Source organism: Chionomys nivalis, chromosome 3, assembly GCF_950005125.1.
Source record: "Chionomys nivalis chromosome 3, mChiNiv1.1, whole genome shotgun sequence".
In the NCBI taxonomy this organism is placed as follows: domain Eukaryota; kingdom Metazoa; phylum Chordata; class Mammalia; order Rodentia; family Cricetidae; genus Chionomys; species Chionomys nivalis.
In genome coordinates this window covers 58291183-58317332 of record NC_080088.1, presented here as the reverse complement: position 1 = coordinate 58317332, position 26150 = coordinate 58291183, and the positions used below count along the sequence as shown (strand labels likewise).

General features: G+C 38.9%; 2 protein-coding genes across 3 annotated transcripts in view; one reads left to right on the top strand and one right to left on the bottom strand.

Annotated features, from left to right (window-relative positions):
• Window positions 1-5211, bottom strand: part of Iqcb1 (IQ motif containing B1) — a 59875-nt gene extending 54664 nt beyond the window's left edge. For both annotated transcript variants that reach the window (XM_057766181.1, XM_057766182.1), the window contains exons 1-4: window positions 5106-5211; window positions 4577-4645; window positions 1724-1837; window positions 1352-1514 (exon numbers count right to left, since the gene is read on the bottom strand). In XM_057766181.1, the coding sequence (XP_057622164.1) occupies window positions 1352-1514; window positions 1724-1823 (263 nt within the window). In that variant the 5' untranslated portion in view covers window positions 1824-1837; window positions 4577-4645; window positions 5106-5211. The remainder of the gene's footprint in view (window positions 1-1351; window positions 1515-1723; window positions 1838-4576; window positions 4646-5105) is intronic.
• Window positions 5212-5339: 128 nt separating this feature from the next.
• The window catches only part of Eaf2 (ELL associated factor 2), a 39740-nt gene continuing 18929 nt past the window's right edge, over window positions 5340-26150 (top strand). Inside the window, exons 1-2 of the mRNA XM_057765397.1 lie at window positions 5340-5553; window positions 8696-8790. Coding sequence (XP_057621380.1) covers window positions 5448-5553; window positions 8696-8790 — 201 coding nt within the window. The 5' untranslated portion in view covers window positions 5340-5447. The remainder of the gene's footprint in view (window positions 5554-8695; window positions 8791-26150) is intronic.

Below are 26150 nucleotides of genomic sequence, written 5' to 3'. Positions count from 1 at the left end.
AACAAAGTAGAAGTAAACAGTTTAGAAAGTTAGGATCTAAAACAAGATAGTATAAATATAAAAGAAAATCTCTCCTGTAGGGACAGTTTATTTAAAATCGAATGGAAAGGGACTGGAGAGATGGCTCAGTAGTTCAGAGACCTTGCTGCTCTTACAAGTGAAATTTGAATAAAATTTGGGCCCTGGCAATGCTGAAGCATGCATGGGCAGCCCTTCTATGGTAGTTCTGTTGATCTTGTTCATATTTGGTTTCATAGTCTGAGTTGATGAGACTCACCAGACCTCATTACAGATGGTTGTTAGCCACCATGTGGTTGCTGGGAATTGAACTCTGGAACTCAGGACCTTGGGAAGAGCAAGAAGAGCAAGCAGTGCTCTTAACTGCTGAGCCATCTCTCCAGCTCTTGCAAGTACCAGAGTTTAAATCCCAGAACCCACATCTGACAGATTATAACCATCTGTAACTTCAGCTCTAGAGTATCCAATGTGTTCTTCTGGCCTCTTTGGGCACCTACATGCATGTGCACATACCCATACATAGACATCAACATATACACATAATAAAAAAATAAATTTCTTAAAATCAAATGAGAATGGAAGAAAAATTAACTAAGGCACTGAGAACACTATATCACCTTTTTTTTAAAAAAAAATTATTTATTTATTTATTATGGATACAATATTCTGTTTGCATATATGCCTGCAGGGTAGAAGAGGACACCAGACCTAATTACAGATGGTTGTGAGCCACCATGTGGTTGCTGGGAATTGAACTCGGGTCCTTTGGAAGAGCATGAAATGCTCTTAACCTCTGAGCCATCTCTCCAGCCCCTCTTTATCACCTTTTTAAAAAAGCACTGATCTTCAATTTTTAGCATGGTAGTAGAAAAGTAAATGCTTCTAAATTACATGGACAACATTTGGGATACCTAATGCATATACAATTTAGATAGCTAAATCACTACAAAGTGAAATGAAGTTTTCTGTATTTGTTTTTCTATTGTTCTTTGCTATATACTTTCATTTTGACACTTAATTCAAGTATCACTGCTGCACAATCTATACTGTTAGTTTTTTAAGTACAGAGTTTTAACTTACTCATTTCTTAAAAATATTTCTGAGTCAATAGGAATATATTAGCTAGTTGGGACTCAAGTGGTAAACAAAAGAAATGATCACTTTGGAAAGAAATCTAAAGACAATCATTTGCAATAGAGTTACAAACAATAGCATACAGTGTGAAAGAAAAGTACAACCAAAACATATCATAGGAGAGTCTAATTTTTATTAGAATGACAAATAAAAAAAATATTTAAAACGAGAACAAATTAACCTTCTAGCTTCATTTTACCTTAGTATCTGTGTAAGCTGGGAAATTGTAGTCCAACCACCCTGGATTCGAGAACAATCTTGACTGAGAACCAATAGACAATACTGAATGAGGTCATAACAATATATATCTTGTTTCACTTTCTTCAACTCTGAGCTTCCCAAAGGGGTGTTGTTTATTATTTCTAAGGAAAAAGAAAAGATATGCCTATTTTTGCTCAACACACCTGAGAGATACTTGCATTTTTATGTTGTAATCATTAAAAATGTCAAAAAGGAAAATGGTATTCCTCAGTGTCAAGATTTCTCTAAACAAATTAGAACACTAGCATTGTATCATAATAGAACCAGTATTTACTTAACGTCTTTCCTAACTATAAAAATATTTTCTTACCTTTTAACTTCAACAATATAACAGGAACATTTTGTTCAGGACTTTTTGCTACTTCAGCAGCTAAAGACAAGATCCTTGGGTCTGTGCCTGTTGGCTTCATTTTTTTCCTACTACCTGTGTTTTAACATAATAAAAAAAAAGTAAACAAAGAAACCAAAGATCATGTGTACTAAGAATAAGAATTGTACTAGCTTTGCATTCATTCTTTCTACACAATTTTTAGGATAGAATTCATACAGGAGAAACAGATTGTAGAAAAAGTTGATACATCAGGCTTCATATGGCTATGGTCAGTTTACAAGGCTGGTCCTTTGCTAGTATCTAGAATGTGGATTTCATAAGGATTTTTATTGTTTTCTTATAAGCCTAGATCACTGTGTCTAAACTTATAAAAATGATGGTTTATGGTAAACATGTGCTTTTCTTTTAGAACCCAAGAATTCTGATAAATGCTTTATCTGATTTTCAATACCTGAAATGGAGTGTTTTATAAAGAAGTTTATTTAGTTCACAATTCTGGAAGTTCAAGGGCCTTGGGCTATGGTCCTGCATTAGCTCTGATGAGAGCTATCTTGGCTTTGCCATATGACAGATGACATCATAGCACAGTGGGAGATATCATATGGCACAAGATACCCGAGAGAGACTGAGAAGGGGCCAGGCTCACCTTTTGTAAGTCTTAAGAAGCAGCAAAAGTCTTACAAAAACTGTTTCAATTCTTTTGAGGGTGGTGGTGATTCCAATGACGTAATTATTTCCCATTAGGCCTCATCTCTTCAAGGTTTCACCACCTCTTATCATTGACATTAAGGACTAATATTTCAACACACAAAACAGCAACAATTCTAGTCACTGAGTATCTAATAAGCTTCCCTAGTAGAAAATACTTCACAGGTGTTGTCATAACTGCTTTGCTCAAGAAACTGTGTGTAATTCTATGTAATTTTATTGGGAGAGGATTTTGGAAGACTAGGCCTGGTTTCCTCTGGATGTACCCCTTTATGGGTCTTTCACTTTGATGACTTTGCTTTGTATATCTTCACTATAAATTAGAGCTGATAAATAAGACAATATGTGAGTTGAGTCCTGTGTGCCCTTCTACCTAATCACTAAATCTGGAGATGATCTGTGAAGTACTAAAATGCTAGGTCTCAGAAATGTTACATAATTATAAGAAAATTAAAAATTATTTATAGTGAATTAACTCTAAAATGCAAAAAGTCCACACCTCAGTTTTCTTATCATAGGTTTTCTAAGTCCTAAAGTATTTAAAGCTCAACAGCATCATTTACTATGAAACATATTTTAATTAATAAAGGATAACATATAGTATTTATGATGAACCAAGAACTGTGCTGAGTGGGTTTTAATGCATCATTTTATCTCCACAACGGGACTATGAAGTAGTGCCTATAATCACCTCCAATGTGCATTTAAAAATCAAAACTTAGCTAGGCACAATGGCACATGCCTTTAATTCCAGTACTTGGGAAGCAGAGGCTGATGTATCTCTGTGAGTTCAAGGCCAGCCTAGTCTACGTAGTGAGTTCCAGGGCAACTACAGTGAGAGCCATCTTGAAAAACTTGTCACAGCTCCACAAATATATCGTAGCATCAGTCAGATATCAGTCTAACTACAAATCTTGTGATTTTACACTTGATCTTGTAAAAAAAAGTTGAGAAGCTACAAAATCAGTGATTTTAATTACAATGTTCATTATTTTTTTCTCCCAGGCAAAACTGTAAACATAAGACATATTTTCAAATAATCTTCTAACTCATTTCTTAGCTATTATTCTACTATGACTGCCACTATGGTCCCATTTTTTTATTTAAGGCTTGAATAACTTGTATTTAAGTCATTCAAAAATCATCTCTCTTCTTGGGAAAAATATAAACCATTAAGTTCACTGAAGCTATTTTTAAAGAAAGTCCAATAATACTCCTAGCAGGCAGAAGACACAAAACTTTCCTATAGAATGCATGTTAACTATATTACTCTTTCCAGTGTCAACATTATTCTGTTCCTTGTGAGAGTACATCAAAATAGATTTTTACATCCCCTTCACTGGATGCCATTTAGGTTGCAAATTATTATACACAATCCTGTAATAAAAATCCATGTGCAAATAAGCAGGTATGCACTCATATGGCCTATAGAACAAATCCCCTTTGATATTCGATGGCTACAAAGTCAATGACCTGGACTTCTTAAACAAGTATTTTCATCTGTGAACAAAGTTGCCATTCCTAGGCCTTACAATTCAAAATCTAGAAGGTAGCTATCAATGATAAGCCTTAAAATATAAAAATATAGCTGAACCCTAAATAATCGAGAGAGGTATGTTACTATGAATTGTTCTACTTGCTTGCACGCATTGAACCCATTTAACCATTTCAACAATTGTCAAGGATGGGTATTATTTTTTACAAAGCCATTATCATTACTTCCCCAATCCTCATGATAAACACATATGTCTGATTTGCTTGCACAAAGTCAAACTGTTGGGATGATGCTGGAGTACAAATTCAGAGATCCTGGTGTCCAATGAGCATATAAAACATTCTCCATGTACCTTTAAAGGGTAGAAGGCAAACACACTCACCCATCCACGACGGGGGTGGGGGTGGGGTAAAAAAAATTTGACAAATCTGCTCAAGGTAGAAATGGAAGGATAATCTAACCATACAATTAGCATGGAAAAAAATCGTCTGCTGGCGCAACTCACTGGATCCTTTTTCTGAATTCTCCTCGAACACAATGAATGCTTTCTCCCGCTTTACAATGCTGTTGCGAAGTGTCAAGAGGAATTGGGGGGGCGGAGGCAATTACTGATCAATTCGTACTCTTACCCCGCTGCTAGGCCGATCCTTGAGGAATCAAGAGTGCCAGGCCGTGCCCTTCACTGCCTCCAGGAATCACTAGGACGGAAGCAAACGCCAGAAACCTAATGCAGTCAGTTACCCCCTAACCCTAAGCTTCAGGGTCCCCACCGGAAACGCCCCCTCCTCAACCCTAAAGCTGGCGGGAAAAGGCCTGTGGTATTTAAAGGTTAAAAAACAAACAAACAAACAAAAAGCGGCCGTCAAGGGAAAAGCATCACTTCAAGTGGCTTCCAGTCTGTCACAGCCCCGAGGGGGCGCGGCTGGGGTTCCATAACGCGCCCCGGAGCTACTAGGCCTCGGGAAGCCACAGGCCCAGGCCCAGCCGCCGCCCCTCGTCAGGCGTCCGTTTCCAACCCTGCGGGCCGGACGCGGAGGAGGCCCACGCTCCCGCCCCCAGGCCCCGCCGGCCCCTCCACTGGGTCCGAGAGCCTGGCGTCCTAGCGTCCCCGCCCCCCGGAGCCCTCGGCCATCCCGGCCGCCATCTCAGGTCTGTTACCTCATCTTGGCTTCGCCTCCGTCCACCTCAAGGCCCGACCCGCACCGCGCACCGCGCACCTCAGCGAGGCGGCGTTCGCAGAGCGGTGTGCGTCGCGACGCGGGAAAGGGGGCTGAGGGCGGGCGAGGGGGCGAGGGGCGGGGCGGGACCGCAGGCGAGGGGCGGGGCATCTGTCTCCAGACAGCCAATAGGGACTCGGGGCGCTCCAGGGGGCGGGCGCACGCGCCTGGAGAGCCGAGCCCGCAGGGGCCGGAGCTCCGGCCCGGGGCCGCGGGCGGTGCAGCTGCTCGGGAAGGCTGTGACAGCCGGTGGCCCGGGCCGAGCGCGAGGCACAGGACGAGAATGAATGGGCCGGCGGGGCTCGCGTACCTGGACCGTCGCGAGCGGGTTCTCAAATTGGGCGAAAGTTTCGAGAAGCAGCCGCGCTGTGCCTTCCACACCGTGCGCTGTGAGTGCGGGCTGCCCGGGGCGGGGGTGGGGTGGGGTGGGGGTAGCCGGGAGGAATCTCCTGGGATGCAGGGGGGATGTGGTGACGTGGAGACAGACGCCTCGGAATTCTGTAATTCTGTCCCCGCGGCCCTTGGCTCCCCGGGAGACCCGATGGCAGCGTGATCCACACTACCCGGTTCCCAGGCTCGGCGGCGCGGGCGCCTGGCGTCCCGCAGGTGTAGGAGAAACCTGGGAGGATTGACGAGACTAACAGGCAGGAGAAATGTGGAGATCTGGAGGCGTGCCTGTGGAGACCAGCGTGACAAGTGGATGGTGCGGGGTGGAAGGGTGACAGATGGAACAAAGGACCGAATGCAGGGCGAAAGCGATGTGTAGACGCCGCAGGGACACTCCTTCGCCGGTTTCACTTGTCCTCTGGCTGATGAGCGGTCTCATTTAGTTTGTTTGTGGGGAGAGACTTGTCAGCTATCTCCATAGTTTCTGTCTCTTTTGGATCTCGGATTTCATGGTCAGCTAATAATTACTGATTAACTGATTATCAAAAATTGAAAGGTGAGGTCTTAATAAGTTATCTTTAATATTATTGGAAAATTGGCTATAATGAGCCTGTTTGTCTTAGTAATTAAATGATAGAGATGCCAGTGCCAAAAATGTAGCCTAATTTTGTATGTAAAACTTCTTTTTTGCATACTAGGCCTCAGAATTCTAGCGCCAAAAGGAAACATCAATGAATCGTGACCTCTTTTGTGTATGTGTGTGTGTGTGTGTGTGTGTCTATGTGGGTGTGTGTATGACAAATTGCAAAGTAGATTTTTTTTTTCAGATCTTTTCTCCAGCTCAGCCGTTCTTACTGTCTCATTGTTTTACCTTCCTCAGTCATTCTGTCCTTTTTCTTATAAAGTTGACATTCTGAAAACACGCAACTAAAAACTCAGTCATCAAAGTTTAAGTTATAAACAATCTAGCTGTAATAACTGAGAGTAAATGTAGGAAGAATCAATGGTTTTAACCTTCAAATGATATATGTACACTTTGTAAAAAAGGTTTTATTATGCAAATACAAAATGTTTTGGTGGGATAAACTGGAGAAACTTACCAGCAGAACTCCCCTGGGTGTCCTTTGTTTATTTTGCTATGGGTGACAATTTAGAACTCCCCCATGAAACAATAAACAGCTAGTGCTGTGCAGGTCTTGTAGTTTCTTTCTCTCTCTCTCTCCAGTTTCGTTTTCTAAAAGTAAGATACTATTCTTATCTGCTCTCTCAATGCATGTCCTTTCCTCTTCCTTCTCAGGTATGCAGTAATATTTTATTTTTCAAACTACATGGTTTCAGATTACAAAAAAGAAGTTATATAGAGATAGATGTTTTAATGTTACATGTACATGTGTGGGCCTGAGTGTGTGTATGTGCATCATATGTATGCAGGTGCCCTCAGGGGCCACAAGAGAGTCTCAAATCCTGTGTAACTGGAGTTACCAGTGCCTGTCAGTCACCTGATGTTGGTGCTCAATGATCCAGTTTCTGCAAGAGCAACAAGTGCCCTTGACTGCCGAGCCATCTCTCCAGCCTCTCAGTGTATATATTTTTATAACTTAGCAAAATCGAATGAAATACAGCTTCTGAAAAGTGCCTTTCAGGTGCTTCAAAGACTTTTATTTATAACTTCTTTGATTAATTGATTGATTAATTGCAGTGTTAGAAATCAAACTCAGGGCCTTGCACATACTCAGAAAGTGCTCCACCACTGAGCTACATCCCTACCTTTACACAAGTCCTGAAAATGTTGAAATCATATTTTCCAGAGTCAGATAATCCAGCCACAAGAATTACAATAAGCAAGAATATTCAAAATATAATAATAATAACCACAGAGTGAACAAACTTAGATTCCACACTTAGTCATTAAAAAGGTTTTCGGTCTTTGTTTTTCTCTCTCTTCTTACTGAATTAAGTTTAGAATCACACAGAATCTGTTTAGGTTTATTTAAATAAAACATGCTATTGTCCTTAAGAAGAGGTTCTTTTCCAGGTGGTTCCCAATCTTAATAATTCAGTGAGAAAAGGAGACTATACAATAGAGAATTTTACATTTATGCAGGGTGAATGGACCTAATTTATAGCAGACACTCAAGCCAAAGTTATTTGAAAGAATGTATTATTTTGTCTTATCTACAGCTTAAGTTTTGCTTGTCTTTTATATTAAGGCTTCAGAGAAGCCTGGCTGTGAACACTGACCTTCACTAAATGTGTATATAATGTGACTTTAAGGACATTCCCTAAGTTTCATATGTAAAAATGATAATAGCTACATTTTAGACTTTTTCTAGAGGACTTGTGATAGCATTAAAAAAAACTAGTACAGTATTTAGAATATTATAAAGAATAAATCATAGTGAGCATGAGTTTTTATGAGTTATATTCATAAGTGCATATGGAGTCCTAATGCATGTAATTTGCTTAAGTGTAACAATGATCACACGTAGCAACAAAGATTCACTACATAGAAGAGTTTGAATAACACGTTGAGATTAATTTTGGATTTGGGCTAGCACTGGCTTTATAATTTATATCTATTTAAGTGTTAATGATCAGCAAATGTCCTGTTTTCAGTGACACCATTTATTATTGTCAGAAAATAAGCTGATCAGCTATAACTACAGACAGGTTATTTGCTATTCAAGTGGGCCCACCCACCAAAAGTAGTTAAACTTTAGTGTAAGTAAATATCAGAATTTAAAATAGCATTTAATTATGTTTATAGTTAAGGTTCTTTGATCAGCACAGACTCTGACGTTCTTTCCCTGCCACGATGGACTGTACTCTTCAACAGTGACCAAAGGGGCTCAGCAATTATGAGCACTGGCTGCTCTTCCGGAGGACCTAAGTAGGTCTGGTTCCCAGCACCCACCTGGTAATCCATAATTGTCTGTAACTCCAGTTCCAAGGAATCCAATAGCCTCCTCAGGCTCCTGCACAAGGGAGTGCACATACGTGCAAGCAAAAACATTCATACACAAAAATAAAATAATTAAAACACCAGTGAACCAAAGCTTCCTCCCTTAGTTGCTTCTGTCAGTGTCTGTCTCAGTCATACATAGTTCTATCTCATAAAAATTCTTATTTGTATCTATTTTTTAGATGACTTCAAACCTGCTTCTATTGATACTTCTTGTGAAGGAAATCTTGAGGTTGGCAAAGGTGAACAGGTGACAATAACTCTTCCAAATATAGAAGTAAGTATACTAACGTGAAAGAGATCTGTGTCACAGGCTCGCAACTGAAAAGAACAAGTCTATGCAAATGACATGTGTAGTAAATTAAAATATAATGAAAATAGATGAAAGGAAACTAAAATGTAGACTGGGATCAAATTGTGAAGTATATTTTATATTGAAATTTAGAATTTGAGCTTCATCTTCATTGCATTAGAGAAGCAATAGAAAATATGTCTAAGCCGAGAACATGATTAGACATAGTGTGGTGGGTGGGGAAAAGATTCAGGAAGTATGCACATCGAGCTTCCTTTATCCAAAACACTTGGGACAAGTTTTTTGCATGTTCTAGTTGTTTTTTTAATTTTGGAATATTTGCAAATATATAATGAGATACATTTGGTATAGGACATACATCTAAAATACCAAATTTGTTTAATTTTTGTATAGACCTTATGCATGTAACCTAAAAATAATTGTATAAAATATTTATAATTTGTTTATGAAATAGTCCATGATGTAGAATTTTCCACTTGTGGTATCATATTTGAGCTAAAAAGATTACATTTTGAAGCATTTTAGATACTGGAATTTTGAATTAGGGAAATTCAAATCTGTAGTTTAGAGATTGGACTGAAGATCGTGGGTTCTGGATCCCTTAGCCAAACATTTTCTCTGTTTTTAAATTTTTCCAAATACCTTCAAGTAACATAGCAAATGTTATCTGCATAAAATACAAACTTCCTCAGTTCAGCCCTTTGAGTTAGAAATTTCTTATTATTTGGGTTTTTTTTCTTTAATACTGCCTTCATCTGTTTAGAGAAAGTTGTAGAGAAAACCAACTCCATAGTTTTGTGTTACCTATAAAGAAAACCTGAAGCGTGATTCTAATTAGTTTTATCAATAAAAACCCAAAGTCAGATATTAGGGTGAAAGCTGAAAGATCAGAGAAGCATAGCAGTTGGCCACTAGAGAGTTCTGACGTCTACAAAATTGCAGACCAAATGGGGGTTGTTTCTGTCTCTATGAATCCTCAGATCAATTGGGGGAGATCCTGTCTCGACCTCCCTAGTCCTGGGATCAAAGGCATGATCCTCCCAGGTGCGGGGTCAAAGGCTTGAGCCTCCACATGCTAGGGTCAAAGATTCTGTTGCTCTTTTAGACTTGTTCAATCTCGCTTAGTCCAGGGTGGCCTTGAACTACTGATCTTCCTGTTTCCTCCTCTCAAATGCTGGGATTAAAGGTATGTGCTACCACTGCCTGGCCTCTATGGTTAACTGGTAGGTAGGTTGGCCCTCTGATCTCCAGGCAAGCTTTATTTGTGAGAACACAAACAAAATATCATACAAAAACACTGGACTTTTTGAGACATTTTGCCTTTAATTTTATGGTGGGATTAGTTTGGGGTTGCCCAATCCACATCATATTACATGGATTATTGAGTTGCTGTGTCATGGTTAGAGGTACCGAAAGCTTTATCTTCTGTCTTTTTCTTATTTTTATGGCCTACAACTATGTCAGATGGAATCAGTTGCTGCTTCTGAAGGTTTCTTAAGGTAGAGCTCTGTATGTGTGTGAGTGTTTATTGAATATTTCTCATTTGTTTCCTTAGGAACAGAAGAAAAATGAAAAGTCAATTCACTATGAGATGCTCTGAATAAGTTAACTTTTGAAATCCTCTATTACGAAAAAATTCCAGATTTTTGGGTTTCTATATCATTTGGAAATTTGTTCAGCAGTACCAAGCCTTGTTTGCTTTATGGTGTTTATAAGGAATAACCTGAATGAGTCATTCAATTTTATTTTCAGTATTTAAACTTTTTAAAAATATGCTTTTAATAGAAATAATTACACTTTCCAACCCCCTTGCCCCTCCCAGCTACCTTCCCTCAAACCCTTCTCCTGTACTCCCTATCTCCCAGCCACTCAGAGAAAACAGCCACTTCATTTTAAAAGTGACGGAAAAGCTTTAAGTTCACAGTGGGAGCTGCTGTCCTGTTGTTCCAGCCTGTGGTGGTATTAATCAGTGGCGATTAGTTTGCACTAGAATTCTTGTTGAGCTTATCTTTGCCATATAGAATATCTGGTTTTCAAGTTACAACCTTCCCATTTCATCTCTTATATTGCTCTTCTATGGCAATTCTATGTATTGATAAATATCATTTTGTTCATTATCCTGTTTAGTGAAGAGTTCTGATCTACCATGTTTGATTATAGTATCAGTATAAATCCTCTTAAAATGATAACTATTGGACTAGGCCTATATTTTCAGGTCTATGGCTTATAGATTTCCGAAATGTAAAAAACAATGGTAGGAATTAACTGTCACCTTCTAATCTCCACACACATCTGAACTCATATGCACATACCTACGCAAATGTGCATGCGCGAGCACACACACACAAACACACAATTTAAAAACAAAATTAATTTTATAAAACAAGAATGATTTCAGGTTCTGATGGTTCTTTTGGTAGGGTAGATTATTAAATCCCATTCTTTTTTGGCATTGTCATATTGCTAAACAAATAAAAATGAAGACTATAGACCAGTTAAATACTGTATACTTCTAAGTTTTATAAGCATTTTAAAAATAAAAAATAACAATCATTTGTTGGATGTGGCATGGATGGTCCCATATACTGCTTAGTGATTTTCATATATTACCCACTTAATTTTATTTAATCTCTTCAACAAGTACTAGGAGTTTACCCCTATTTTATAGAGAAGGAAACCAAGGCTTGAAGAGAGTAAATAATTCGCACCGAAGTATAAAGCTAATAGGTGACAGTCAGGACTCTACTCCCGTGGGGTGTGTGGTTCACCATATTTTCCGACAGCATACATTTCCACATTGCTCACTCCACGCCAGCCACTGTCTCACAGACTTTAATTTTCATAGTCTGGAATAGGAGGTATTACCATTCCAGTTTTCACTTGGAGGAAGGGGCCAGAGAGGGGCCTCATCTCTCCTATTAGTAACTGGCAGAGCAGGGCCTCTAAGTTCTCAAATCCCATTGTCCTCACTTTATTCCATCCCAGGGGTCAGATCTGCCCACTCACATTTGCAGCAGCTATCCAGCAAGCAGGTGCGGGCCTTGCTTTTCTATAAACCGCCTGAAACCGCTTACAACTGACCTTGCTTGGGTAGCTCTCCTCATTTTCTTTTTCGTAGGCAGGTGGGGAGCCTTTGGCCTGCTGGGACCTGTTCTCCTGTGGAATGTGCTTCTCTCCGAATATCTGCAATTTCTGTTCTCAGTGTTTCTCCTTCCAGGTGGAAGGGAGGGGCTAGGGGACATGGAGGAATCTGGAGTTCTAACAGGTTCACTGAGTTCTTTCCTGTCCAGCCTGTTCCTGACAGTTTTGTTTAAGGACAGTGCACATCGTACCTGTACACTTAAACATACTAATATAGATACTGCTAATGTCAAACATGGAGTAACAGATGAAATGTTCCTTCTGGGACTTCTGATACAGAGTAGGAAATGAAGTTAAACTCAAACATTTTATTATTTTTTTTAAATCAAACAAACTGTCTTTTATCATTTTACATACCATTCCCAGTTCCCACTCCTCCCCTCCTCCCATCCCTTCTACTTACCCCCTCACCCCCCGTCCACTTCTCAGAGAGGGTAAGGCACATTGCTTTGGGGAAGGTCTAAGACCCTTCCTACTATATCTAGGCTGAGTAAGGTACCCATCTAAAGAGAATAGGTTCCAAAAAAGCCAGTACAAGCAGTAGGGATATATCTTGGTGCCACTGCCAGTGGCCCCTCAGTCTGCCCCAGCCATACAACTGTCACCCACATTCACAGGAACTAGTTTGGTCCTATGCTGTTTCCTTCTCTGTCTAGCTAGAGTTGATGAGCTCCCATTGGCTCAGATAAGCTGTTTCAGTGGGTGTACCCATCATGGTCTTGACCTCTTTGCTCATATTCTCACTCCTCCCACTCTTCAACTGGACTTTGGGAGCTCAGTCCAGTGCTCCAATGCAGGTGTCTGCCTCTGTTTCCATCAGGTGCTGAATGAAGGTTCTATGGTGATAGTTAAGATATTCATCAGTCTGACTATAGGGCAAGGCCAGTTCAGGTACCCCCTCCTCTATTGCTTAGGGTCTTAACTGGTGGGTCATCCTTGTGGATTCCTGGGAATTTCTCTAGCGCCAGGTTTCTTACTAGCCCCATAATGGCTCCCTCAATCAAAAGATCTCTTTCCTTGGTCTCGAGTTTTCTTCTCCTCTCCCCTTCTCCCCTCATCTTCCCTTTCTCCCCTCTCCCCTCATGCTCCCAACTTTGTCAAGCAATCCTGTCTATTTCCCCTTTTCAGGTGGATCAATGTATGTTTTTCTTAGGGTTCACCTTGTTACTTAGCTTCTCTAAAATCACGAATCATAGACTCATTATCCTTTGCTTTACAGCTAGTATCCACTTATGAGTGAGTACATACTATGTTCATCTTTCTGGGTCTGGGTTACCTCACTTAGGATTGTTTTTTCTAGTTCCATCCATTTGTATGCAAAATTCAAAATGTCTTTTTTACTGCTGAGTGTAAATGTGCCACATTTTCTTTTTCCATTTTTCAGTTGAGGGTCATCTAGGTTGTTTCCAGGTTCTAGCTATTATGAATAATGCTGCTATGGACATAGTTGAACAAGTGTCCTTGTAGTATGATTGAGCATCTTTTGGGTATTTGCTCAAGAATGGTGTTGCTGGGTCCTGAGGTAGGTTGATTCCCAATTTTCTGAGAAACCACCATACTGATTCCCAAAGTGGTTGTACAAGTTTGCTTTCCCACCAGAGATGGGGGAGTGTTCCCCTTACTCTACATCCTCTCCAGCATAAGCTATCATTGGTGTTTTTGATCTTAACCATTCTGACTGGTGTAAGATGGTATCTCAGAGTTGTTTTGATTTGCATTCCCCTGATGGCTAAGGATGGTGCTGGCATAACTGGATGTCAACATGTATAAGAATGAAAATAGATACAAATATTTTTTAAAAAGATTATATATATTAGTGTATAGCTGATGTGTATGTTTGTGTGTATGTGTGTGGTAACATTTAGACCTTAGTGGAGGCCAAAAGAGGGCATTGGAACACCCGGGGCTGGAATTATAGGCAGCTGTGAGCCACCCAACAAGGGAGCTAGAAGCTTCAGGACTTCTGTGAGAGCAGTATGTGGTCTTAACTATAGAGGCATCTTTTCTGCCCCATAAGTAGACAATTTTGAAGGCAGAATTGAGATCCTGTTTAGAAGACAGCACAAAAGATTTTGTAATATGTGAGAACAAAGAAAAATGGGAACACCAATTCTTCTCTCTAGCTTTGCCAAGAAAGGGAAGGTCTGAATTTGTCTTTTTCTTGAAGGGCAGGAAGAAACTCTTTAAGGAGCCCTGCTGCCTTCTGTACTGTGACAAGCGGGTGTGGGTGAGCCATTTCTCAGATAGGAATGACTTAATCATGAGATGTGACTTAACCTTTGGGAAACTGCTGGACAGATAACTAAACATGTGAGACTTTGGGGTAATGACTGTGTGTCTGATGTGGCAGAGCAGCTGAGGGACCAGACATCAGACGGGATAAAGATAATAACCAAAGATACCTAAAACAGAGCTGCTCACTTAACCAAGTAGGTGAAGGAGCATATGGGAGAGAGTGTAAGTGAGATTTTATTTCTTCTAATCTGGATTCCCTCTTGTTCCAAGAAACACCCCCTCAAATAAGAGATACCAAGTTACAAAGTTTGTTCTTAATTCTCCTTTTATTTCCCCCCTTTTGTTTTTTTGAGACAGGGTTTCTCTGTGTAGTCCTACCTGTCCTGAAACTACTTCTGTAGACTAGGCTGGCCTCTAACTCAGAGATCCACCTGCCTCTGCCTCCTGAGTACTGGGATTAAAGGTGTGAGCCACCATTGTCCAGTATTAAGTCTCCAATTTGATCAAAAAAGAAAGAGTGCTCTGGATCCAATGTAGCAGCTAATTCTACCTAGTCCTGCTTTATCGTAAGTAATCATGGGTATATGCTTCATATAAATAGAGATTGTTCAGTTGTAAGTAATAAGTAATCATTGTACAACATATTTCAATATTATAAAGTTCACAATACACATATGCCACTTATGCTCTAGGGAAGGAAATTCAATATTGCCTCAAATCATTTGAACATTTTAAAAATGGGTCTTGCTATCATCATTCCAAATCACCACTCAGAGCTATGACACACACTGATGGAATGAGACATGGGAGTTAGAATCTAGACACCAGCAATAAAATTCTTGCTCCATTCTGTGTGACTCTGGGCAGAGATGTCTTCCCTCACAGTGCAGTCTCTTTCCCAATAAACTGAGAGTCTCAAGGGGCCATGGTAAAGCATGTATGAGATCGAAAGGACTCAGATGATGGAGCTGGACACTCAGGTCATGTTTTCCGTCATAGTAGTTTGTGTAGAAAGGGAATTGACATTACTTTCTTGGCTTCTCCCAACGTTTCCTTTCCCATCTGAATTTACCTCATGTCTAGTATGTTGGTCTTCTGCCCACTGTTCACCATCCATTAGTTTCTATAAGTAGAGCAACAGGAAGTTGTTGACAAGCAGCTACAGATGCCCCAGGAGGCAGTTAGGCCGAATTGCAGTGATCAAACACTTTATGATTTGATCTTTGTACATAACAAGTCATATCTCCAAGTCAAAGAAGTTAAAAGTCATAGATCTGGAACTGGACTTTCTGTGTTGAAATCTCCCTCTGCCACTTACCAACTGTGTGAACTTGGGCAAATTATCAAGCCTTTTGTGCCTCATTTTTCTCATATGAAGATAACAATTGTCTCATAAGGTTGTTATAAAGATTAAATGAGTTAATATGAGTAAAGTGCTTAGAACAGAATGTAGTCCACAGCTACATAAGAATTGACACTGCCATTTTTAAAAACTATTTTTGCTGTTGTTTCCAAATTGACTTAGGGTGACTTAGAAGACACTGCTGGGAGACATGGTTGTATGGTTCAGAGTGTAAAAGGTGCTCACTGTGCAAGCCTGGCAACCTGATTCAATTCTTAGAACCCACATAAGGTGGAAGGAGAAAGCCGACACAGTAAAGTTGTCCCCTCTGACCATAGATGTGCCATGGCATGCCTCTCTCTCTCTCTCTCTCTCTCTCTCTCTCTCTCTCTCTCTCTCTCTCTCTCTCTCTCTCACACACACACACACACACACACACACACACACACACACTTGGGAAGATTATCAGAGGAGGATTCTTCCTAGGCAGAGCTGTGGCACTACCACTGATGATAAAGCTTGTAACAGTATATTCTTCCTCACTCCTTCCTCCTTGTTCCTGTCTTTTCTGTATTATTTATGTCCATCCCTGCAGTTTTTAAAGCCTCATGTAGTACCTTCTGAAGTACACTATCTTCTCCATTGTCAGTGAAAGCCCTGTATTTTAGCTGTAACAGATAGTGGAGGCTTTAGTTCTTGCCTAAAATTAGCCTCTGTCTGAGATTGGTGCTCTTTCCATGGTAATACGTGGCCTTGGAAAGTTCCTGTATTGAGTCTCTCGAGTCTCTCTTCTGTTGCTAATATTGCATTATCACAGTGTAGATAAGTGATGAAGAGAATGTGTTTATTTTGATTTATCATCCAGAATGGGAATTGCTAGATCATAAGGTAAATCTGTGAATATTATTTTTTGTGGATTCCCCAAACTGTTTTCCATATAGCTACAATAATCACGTTTTACAAATATTTTAGAGTGTTGGTAATGTTGAACATGTTTTCATGAGCTTCTTGGCTATTTGTATTTCTTTTTTGATAAATGCTTATTTGAATGTATTGCTCATTTTAATTGGTTTATTGGAGTTTTAAACTATTGAGCTTTGCTCAAAATAACTGACTATTCAGGGATATTTTTGGTTCTCTATAAATTTTGGTTGTTTGATGAATACCGTTGGTGTTTTGGGAAGAATTGCACTGAATCTATAAATCACTCTGGGTAGCATAGGCACTTTAACAATTACCCTATGGGTACAGGATAGCTTTCTGTTTTTTGTTTCCTCTTTAATATATTTTTATTAGGTTTTAACATTGTTATTTTGGGGATATTTCATTTAATTATTAGATATATTTTATGGTTATTATAAATAGAATTGCTTTCTTGATTCTTATTTCAAATAGTTCACTATTGGCACTAATAACTTTTGTATGTTGATTTTACATCCTGAAACTTTTCTGAATTTATTTATTAGTTCTAATAGCTTTGGTAGTAACATTTTTGGTTCTTTCAGTATGGAAGATCATGTCACCTTCAATAGTTAATTGATTTTTTTGTCAAAGATTCAACTCATAGTTTCTTGTTCTTTGGGGTTTTCTTTTCTTTGTGTGTGTATATCAGTTTCATTTATTCCCCCTTCTTGCCTTATGACTCTGGTAAGTTCTTTCAGCCTGTGCTGAATAAACATGGAAAAAATGGACATCCATGCCCTGTTTCTGATTTTATAGAGTAAGCTCCAACTCTTCTCTGTTCTGTGATGTTAGCTATTGGTTTATTATAAATGTCCTTTATAATGCTGCATTCCTTGAATATTAAATTTTTTCAACATTTTTATCATGAAGTAATGTTGAATTTTATTGAATGCCTTTTTCTGCATCAGTTGAGATGTTAACACAATTTTGCCCTTTATTGTGTTAATATCAGATGTATTGATTTACATATACTGAAGTATTCTGACATCTCTAGAATGAATCACACTTGATCAAGGTGAATAATTTGTTAATGCATTATTGGATTTGTTTTGCTAGTATTTTGTTGAGGAAACTTATGTCTGTTTTTGATCATATTTGTCTGTAATTCTCTTTTTCTACTTTTTTCCAGTTGATGTATCTGGGCAGTTCTGACTTTGTAGAATGTATTTATGAAAACTTTTTCCTGTTCTACTTTTTTGGAGAATTTTAATAGTTCTTTAATTGGCAGAATTCTGCAGTGAATCCTTGTCCTGTTTTTTTTTTCTCTTTTCTTTTTTGTAGTGGGAAGATTTTTATTACTAATTTAATCCCATTATTTGAATTTTATTAATTCAGGGTTTCTATTCCATCTTGATAAGATGTGTATATTGAGGAATTTATCTATTTATTCTAGATTATCAAAGTTGTTAGCATGTAGTTTATAATCATCTCTATCTTTTGTATTTCAGTTGTCTCCATTGTAATGGCTTCTTTTTTTTGTTTTAAACCTCTGAATCTTCTTGAGTCTTCTCTCCTTTTCTTAGGCTACCTTAGAGTTTCTCCCTATTGTCTGTCTTTTCAATGAGACAGCTCATAGCTTCATTGATCTTTGGGATTATCTTTTTTAGTATACATTGATTTCTTCTTTGATGTTTACTAGTGTATTTGCTTTGCTAATTTGGAGTTGACTTTGTTGTTGTTTTCTTGGTTTATCAAAGTGTAGTGGTAGATTGTTTGTTTTAGGTCTTTCTACTTTCTTAGCTTTGGGGGATATATCTGTTCTGCATGTCTACAAGGATGGATAACTTTGATTTGTTCAGTACATACTGTCAAGAGACTGAGCGATTTCAGTACTGGAAAGATTATTGAGAAACTTGCTGTCAGAATAAGTGGGCATCTTTATGTGTTAGTGGTTTCTTTTCTCTTTCAACTTTAAGAATAATCTCTACCTCTTTCCTGTGATAACTTGATTGCCTTGGCAGTGAGATATCTCATGGTAGACCTGATTGAGTTAGATTTGACTGGTGACTGTTCACCTTCCTGTACCTGGACTTCTGAAACCCTCACCAGGTTTGTTAAGCTTTCTGTTATTAATTTGAATAGGACTTCCTTGGCATTCTCAGTTCCTTCTTAGGCTGTAATAACCCAAATGTTTGGTGCTTTCTAATTTCCTCACATTTTTAAGATTTATTTATTTTATTTTATGTGTATGAATGTTTTGCCTGCATGTATGTACATACATTACATGTGTGACTGGTGCCATGGAGGTCAGGTGTAGCTCTAATTCTAATTGATCTTAATAAATAAAACCCAGAGTCAAATTTTAGGGGTGAAAGATAAGCAGTGCAGCCAGCCACCTGAGACCTTTTACCTCTACCAATGCTCAGGCCAAAGGGGCCACCCTGTCCTCAGACTGCACCTCAGACTGCAGGGGCCATCCTCAGACTGCGCTGAGTTCTTGTCTTCTCCCACCTTAAATTCGTCTCTCTGCCCAGCCACATTACTCCTGTCTCCACCTTTCTAGTGCTGGGATTAAAGGTGTGTGATCCCGTATGCTGGGATTACCTTTGTGTGAGCTCTGTTTCTCTTTTAGATTCAATCTTGTGTAGCTCAGAATGGTCTTTAACTAACAGAGATTCCTCTGCCTCTGTCTCCGGGGTCCTGGGATTAAAGGTATGTGTCACCACTTCCTGGCCTCTAGAGGCTTAGGTCTGCACTCTGGTCTTCAGGTAAGCTTTATTTGCTAAAACACAAACAAAACATCACTACAGTCAGGGGGAGGTATTAGAGTCCCTGGAACTGGAGTTACAGATGGTTGTGAGCCACTATATGGGTTCTGGGAACTGAACAAAATCCACAAGTACTCTCAATCACTGATTAACATGGTGCTGATTTTCTAATTCTAAAACTTAGGGTAGTGTGGGCATTTTAACAATTTTTTTTTGGTAATCTATGGGTGCACGGCATCTCTGCTTTCAGTGTCCTCTTCAATATCCTTTTTCAATGCTTCACACTTTATTATTAGCCAATCAAGTGTACATTTTCAAGTAAATGTTTTCAAACATACTAATTCTTTCTTCTGTGTGATATATTCTGTTATTCTTACCTCTTATATCCCATTTTTAATTTTCCTGAGTGAGTTTTCACCTCAAGGATTTTTACTTACAAAAATAGTTACCATATCTTTAAAATTTTTATTAGACTGTTAAGCAATTTGTGTTTCCATTGAGATTGTGAAGTTGGTAGTTTCTTTAAAACTGTAGTTTGAAATTCTCCCTGAGAATCCCCTGTACTGATCACTTCCTAGTCAATTTCTGGCATTTTATTTTGAGTTGTAAGCATATATGTTCTCCTGAGAGTTGGTAATACTTGTTAGTATGTGATGCCATCCAGGCATCAAAGAATCGGTTATCTATTTCACTTCCTAATTTGTCATCACTCATCCACCTGCAGAAATCTTAAGCAGATTTCCCGTTTCCTCTGAGCCTGTGTTTATTCCTGACATTTCAACACTAGATGGTGCCCAAGTCCAGGTTTTCCTAGAAGTTGGCTGTTCATGTGCTGTCCTAGTTCAATACTAGAGGGCAACCTAAGCCCAGATTTATACTAAATACACTGTTGGTGTTCTGTTCAGAAAAAACTAGGAGAATGTCAGGAAAGGCTTATCTGTTCCTACACATATACCTTGGTCCAGGGTAGGCCTGATGACTACCGCAACTAGACAGTGGTCAGACAGGAGGATTCTGCTTGGCTCTAGCTAATCACTGTGGATAGATTGGACCTGGGTTTCTATGTGATACCTGTGAATGCCAGTACCACCATTTCACCCCTGAGCCCATGCTTACAACTGCTGTTAGCTGAAAGTGAAGTCCACTGGAATGGGACTGCAATGTTTTCCCTTGACACTGTAGCTGTTCACAGACAGGCCTGGGATGGGACCGTTAGTATTTGCCCAGTGTCAGATGTCACTAGCACTGAGGTCCAGCGTAAAATCTTATGTCCTGCTCCCACTGAGCAAAGCCTTGCAACGTGCTTTATAGCTTGAGGTTGGGGTAGTGTTGGGGAAGGCAGCCCGTGGGCCACAAGGTTGATGTTATTAAGCTAGATCACATGAGTTACACAACTACAAGGACCTGTGCAGCCTTCAGGTGTGTTGGTGTTCACAGTGGAGCTGATGATTGTGTAGATCGCATAAGTCTGTCCTACTACAGCACAAATCTCAACCACATATGAGGTTTTACAGCCTTGTCTATGAGTTTTGGGCTTGTGATATCAATAATAGCTCTGCTACCTGAGGATGGGGATAGATAGTAGAAATAGTCTCTCAGCTATGAAGGCTGTTGTTCAGTTGGGTTGCAGCTATGGGATCCTGTACCTTAGGAGGAGATTATTATACCACAAGTACAATGCCACACCATGGCTAGAACTGATGCATTCAGAACTCTCCAATCCCTTAAACGTGTGTACCTGATGCTAGGGCCAATCTAGAGTTTCAGTGAGCTCAAGGCCTTAGTGTGGTGGATCTGGCACTGTGCTCTAAGACCAAAGCCTTTGTCTCCCTTTGTTTCTGCTCCCCAGTGGGTAAAGTGCTGCTTTCTGTCAACTGCAATGCAAGAGATGTGGGTGAAGCAATCAGCTACCCGACCTCACAGAGTTCCACTGGTTCAATCCCAGGTATAAGCCATGTGTGAGGGATCATGGGGCTTTGCTTTTGCTCAACAGTGTAACTCACTAGGATGGGCCTGATACAGGTTTTTAAATCTGAGGATTGGGCTGAATTCTCTCTCCTTATCCAAAGCTGAAGGTGTATTTCTCCCTGCAGGGCTGCTTACAGTTGGGTTGCTGGGGTGATTCTGACAATTCTTTCCTGCTTGCTTCAATATGTCCTTTTGTTTTGTTACACGAAACAGGTAGGCTGTTTTCTCACCTTATTTCCTTAGTTCTTTGGAAGATAGTTTTAGCTGTTCAACTTGGTGTGTCTACAGGGCGAGATCACCAGAGGATCTTATTAGGCATCATCTTGCTCCTAAATTTTTATTGTTTGGTCCTGGAGTTAAACTCAGGGCCTTGCAAATGGTAGAGTATGCACTGTATCAATGGGATATAACCCCAGCCCACCTTATTTATCCTTTTATATTCTTTATTTGTTTTGCTAAGCATTCATTCTTTTAAAAATTATCATTATTTTGTGTTTATTTCCCTTTCCTGTTAGTAATAATCAAACCTGTTATTCTCTTATTTATGAAAATCACACTGCTTCAGCTCTTATGAAATCACAACAGAGGATGTTGGGGACACATTATTGTCCTTAATAAGATCTTTCCTTCTTTCTTCCCATTCCCTTCCCTTCCCTTCCACCTTGGCCAAACACCCAAGTTTGTTAATGTAGCATTTCATTCCAAAATATTTTTAAATAAAGAATTTTCAGCTTTTACATTATACATTTATATAGCCTATTACTATCTATTTAAAATTAATTATATAAAAATGACCAAATTCCTTTGCTGAATACTGCTATGGCTTCATTCTCTTATACTGAGGTTTTGTTCTAATTCATTTGTCAATGCCTAAGAGTCTTTGCTTGGCTTTTTCTTTCTCAGATAAGTTATGCTCCCACTTATTTCATATTTTTCTTGCAATATGTCTTTTGACTGACCACTTTAAGTCAATTATCTATACCATGTCACAAATGCCTGTGATAATCAGTCTGTGAAGAGAAAAGATTTCTTCCAATTTATGGTTTTATTCTATGACTTTTAGTCAGAGCAAAAAATAAGTATCTCATAACTGGAGAAGAGAACAGAATCCTCAAATCTTCTAGACTATCCTTCAGTGACCGAGAACCTCCAACAAGGTTCCACCTCTCAAAGTTCCTTTCCTCCAAGTAGTACCAAGCTAGGGACCAAATCTTTGATACATGGTCCTTTCAGGAACATTTCAGATCCAACTGTAGCATTCTATCCTGATCCCCAAGGCTCAAACCTATCTCTTAATGCTAAATATCTTTAATGAACCTCAAAGAGTCACCAGAATGTTGATTGTTCAAAAGCCTAGGTCCATAGTCTCCTCTGAACCACAAAGAAAATTCAGCAGTGAGGTCCTGCAAAAAAAAAAAAAAAAAAAAGTTACATGTTTCAGTTCAAACAAAGTAAAGGAACTTCCCCTTCCAAAAGTGAAGAAAAGAAAACATCAAGAAGGAATAAGATCTAAACACAGCAGCTACACATTAAATCCTAAATATTCATGCTCAGCATCCAAGGCACACCATGAATGTTGGGTCCCAAGGGCTTGGGCAACTCTACAGCCTTGATGACATGGCCACATTTCTGGGCTCTCTCACTGACTGCAGTTTCACTTAGGAGGCCTCTGTCCTTCCTGAGTCTCTGCTGTACCTTCAGCCTTACTCTCCCAGCTCTGTGTTACATCCTGTCAGGGACGGCTTGCAGGAACTCTGACTCTGCCAGGACTCTACCTGTTCCCCCAGAATTTCCTTTAAAACCTCTCTGGAATTCTACACGATCCCATAACTTTTATAGTCTGCATGAGAACAAAGTCTAGATCCTACAGATGAGGTCATTCAGGTACCCATGGCCTGAGCTCCTTACCAATTTAAGCAGACCTAAGTGAGCAGGGTGCCCTGGGAAATCTCTTCTCAAAGACTCTGCTCTTGAAAGTCTTTGAAACAAATTTGCATTCTTTACTTTGAGTCCTTGATGGCTGTGACCTCATGAAGTTCAAAAAAGCCCTCAAGGTGTCTTTCTTTTTGTCCAGGTGCAAAGCACTTGACTTCTTTCTAATAATATTGATTTCTTTAGCAACTGCCCTTTCTTGTGCACCCTTTATGTCTAAACTGCAAGTTTCCCAAATCTTTATATTCCATTCTGTTTTTTTGTCCTCACTCCTCACTCTGAATTTGGCTAAATGCATCCAGTATTACCTGTCATGTAGGCACTCCGCTGCCTTGAAATTTCCTCCACTAACAAATTCACCCATTAAATTCATCCTCCTGCAAATTCTCAGGGAATAGACAAAAAATGTAGATGTGTATTTATTATGTTGTATTATAACAAGGATAACTTCTAGTCCAATTTCAACAGAATCCATTTCTATCTCAAACCTCATCAACAGCACCTTTACTGGCCCATATTTCTTCTGTGTCTACTGTATTCATAGCAATGACCCCACTTCTTGGAACCTGTTTTTTTAGTTTAGTCAACTTTCCATTAACTTCCATTAAGAACCCTCTACATAATCAGCTTATAAAGAGAAAATAGTAATTTGGGGCCATGGCTTTAGAGTTTCAGTTCATAATCATGTTGATCTATTGTTTTTATCCCTCTTATCTGAGAATAGCACATCATAGTGGGAGTACATGGCAGAAAAAAAGGTTACTTCACATCTGAGGTGCAATAAATAAATAAGTACATAAATAAGAGAGTAAGAGAGGGGATTGGAGTCGCAATACTAGCCCAAAGGGCATAGTCCCAATAACCAGAGGCCTGCATCTAGACCCATCATTACCATTTTGTTTCTACCATTTCCTGATAGCACCACTCCAGTGGATGATGAGACTTCAATTCATAGGGCTTTGGCAGATATTCAAGATCTAAACTATCACACATACAAGCCAGCTATGTATCATTCTACATAGTTTGTAAATACTCTGTAGTTTGGCAGTGTTGGAGAAGAAATGAAAATATCATAAATGACCCCACATATAGATTTACAGAATATAAATCTTATCCTGATTACATAAAGATTTTAAGTACATAGAGTTTTTAAATCATAGGAACAATATGATTTGCTTTACTTGTCAGCATAATGAATAACAAAATTGGAAAGAAAATTAAAGAAAACAATGACGATAATCTAGGTGAACTGTTAATTAAGACCTCAATGTGGATAATAGTGAATGTGGAGATGTAGGAAGTATTCAAGAGTCATCTTGAGACAGGGATAATTCATATACTTGCAAGACACTTGGTACTTTAAGGAAATTATCAGAAACTAAAGTCTAAAGTTTAGGAATAGTAGAGCTGGGGCAATGATTCAGCAATCAAAAGCATTAGAATCCCAATACACACAAGGCAACTCACTATCTATAACTCCATTTCCTGGGTGTCTGATGCCCTCTTCTAACCCTAGTGGGTACTGGGCATACATATAGTACTCAGACACACATGTAGGCAAAATATCCATACACATAAAATAAAGTTTAAAGACAATTTTTAAAGATTAGTAAAGGTATTAAATTTGATAAGGAAGAAAGTTTATAAACTTCTTTAAATTATAGAGACTGGGAGAACTTGTGAGCTATGATCAGAATTTGTTCATGTTCTTATTCAACATCCAGTGTGTGTTTGTAAGGTCTTAGCACTGGGAACAATGTAAAGAATTAATGATTCAGTTCTTATTCTTTAAGAGCTCAGAGCACAATAAGACAGTATAGCTTTAGACTGTACTCTAAGGAATTATAAACATCTCTAAGAAAAATATATTTATAGAATTCCCTAAAAAGTTGGGAAATTAATGAATCCCTCAAAGAAACTAAGAAAACCAAGAAAAAAACAACCAAACAGGTGAAGGAAACAGTTCAAGACTTGAAGACCAAAATAGAGGTAATAAAGAAAAACAAACGGTGGGGATCCTGGATGTGGAAAATCTGGGTAAATGAACAGGAACTACAGAGACAAGTATAACCCTCAGAATACAAGAGATAGAAGAAAGAATCTCAAGCACTGAAGATACTACAGAGGAAATAGACTTATTGGTCGAAGAAAGCATTAAATCCAACAAATTCTTAACACAAAACATTCAGGAAATCTGGGATACCATGAAAAGACCAAACCTAAATACTAGGGGTAGAAGGAGAAGAACTCCAGCTCAAAGGCACAGAAAATATATTCAACAAAATTATAGAAGAAAACTTTCCCAACCTATAGAAGGATATCCCTATGAAAGTATAAGAGCTTACAGAATACCAAGTAGACTAGATAAAAAAAAAAAATCTCCTCGCCGTATAATAATCAAAACACAGAACATACAGAATAAAGAAAGAATATTAAGAGCTGCAAAGAAAAAAGATCAAGTAACATATAAAGGTAAGCCTATCAGAATTACACCTGACTTCTCAATGGAAACCATGAAAGCCAGAAGGTCTTGGATAGATGTGCTGCAGACACTAAGAGACCACAGATGCAAGCAAAACTATACCCAGCAAAGCTTTCTTTCACCATCGATGGAGAAAACAAGATATTCCAGGACAAAAACAGATTTAAACAATACGTAGCCAGAAACCCAGCCTTACAGAAAGTACTAGAAGGAAAACCTCAACCCAAGGAAGCCAACAACACCCACAATAACAAAGACATCTGACAACCCTCCACCAGCATAACTCAAAGAAGGGAAACATACAAACACTACCATCAAATATATATATATATATATATATATATATATATATATATATGTATAAAACCAGAGTTAACAAACCACTGGTCATTAATATCTCGTAATATCAATGAACTCAATTTACCTATAAAAAGGCACAGGTTAAGGGAATGGTTATGAAAACAGGATCCAACATTCTTCTATTTACAAGAAACACACCTCAACCTCAAAGACAGACACCCTAATATAAAAGCACCCACATATGTAAAAGAAA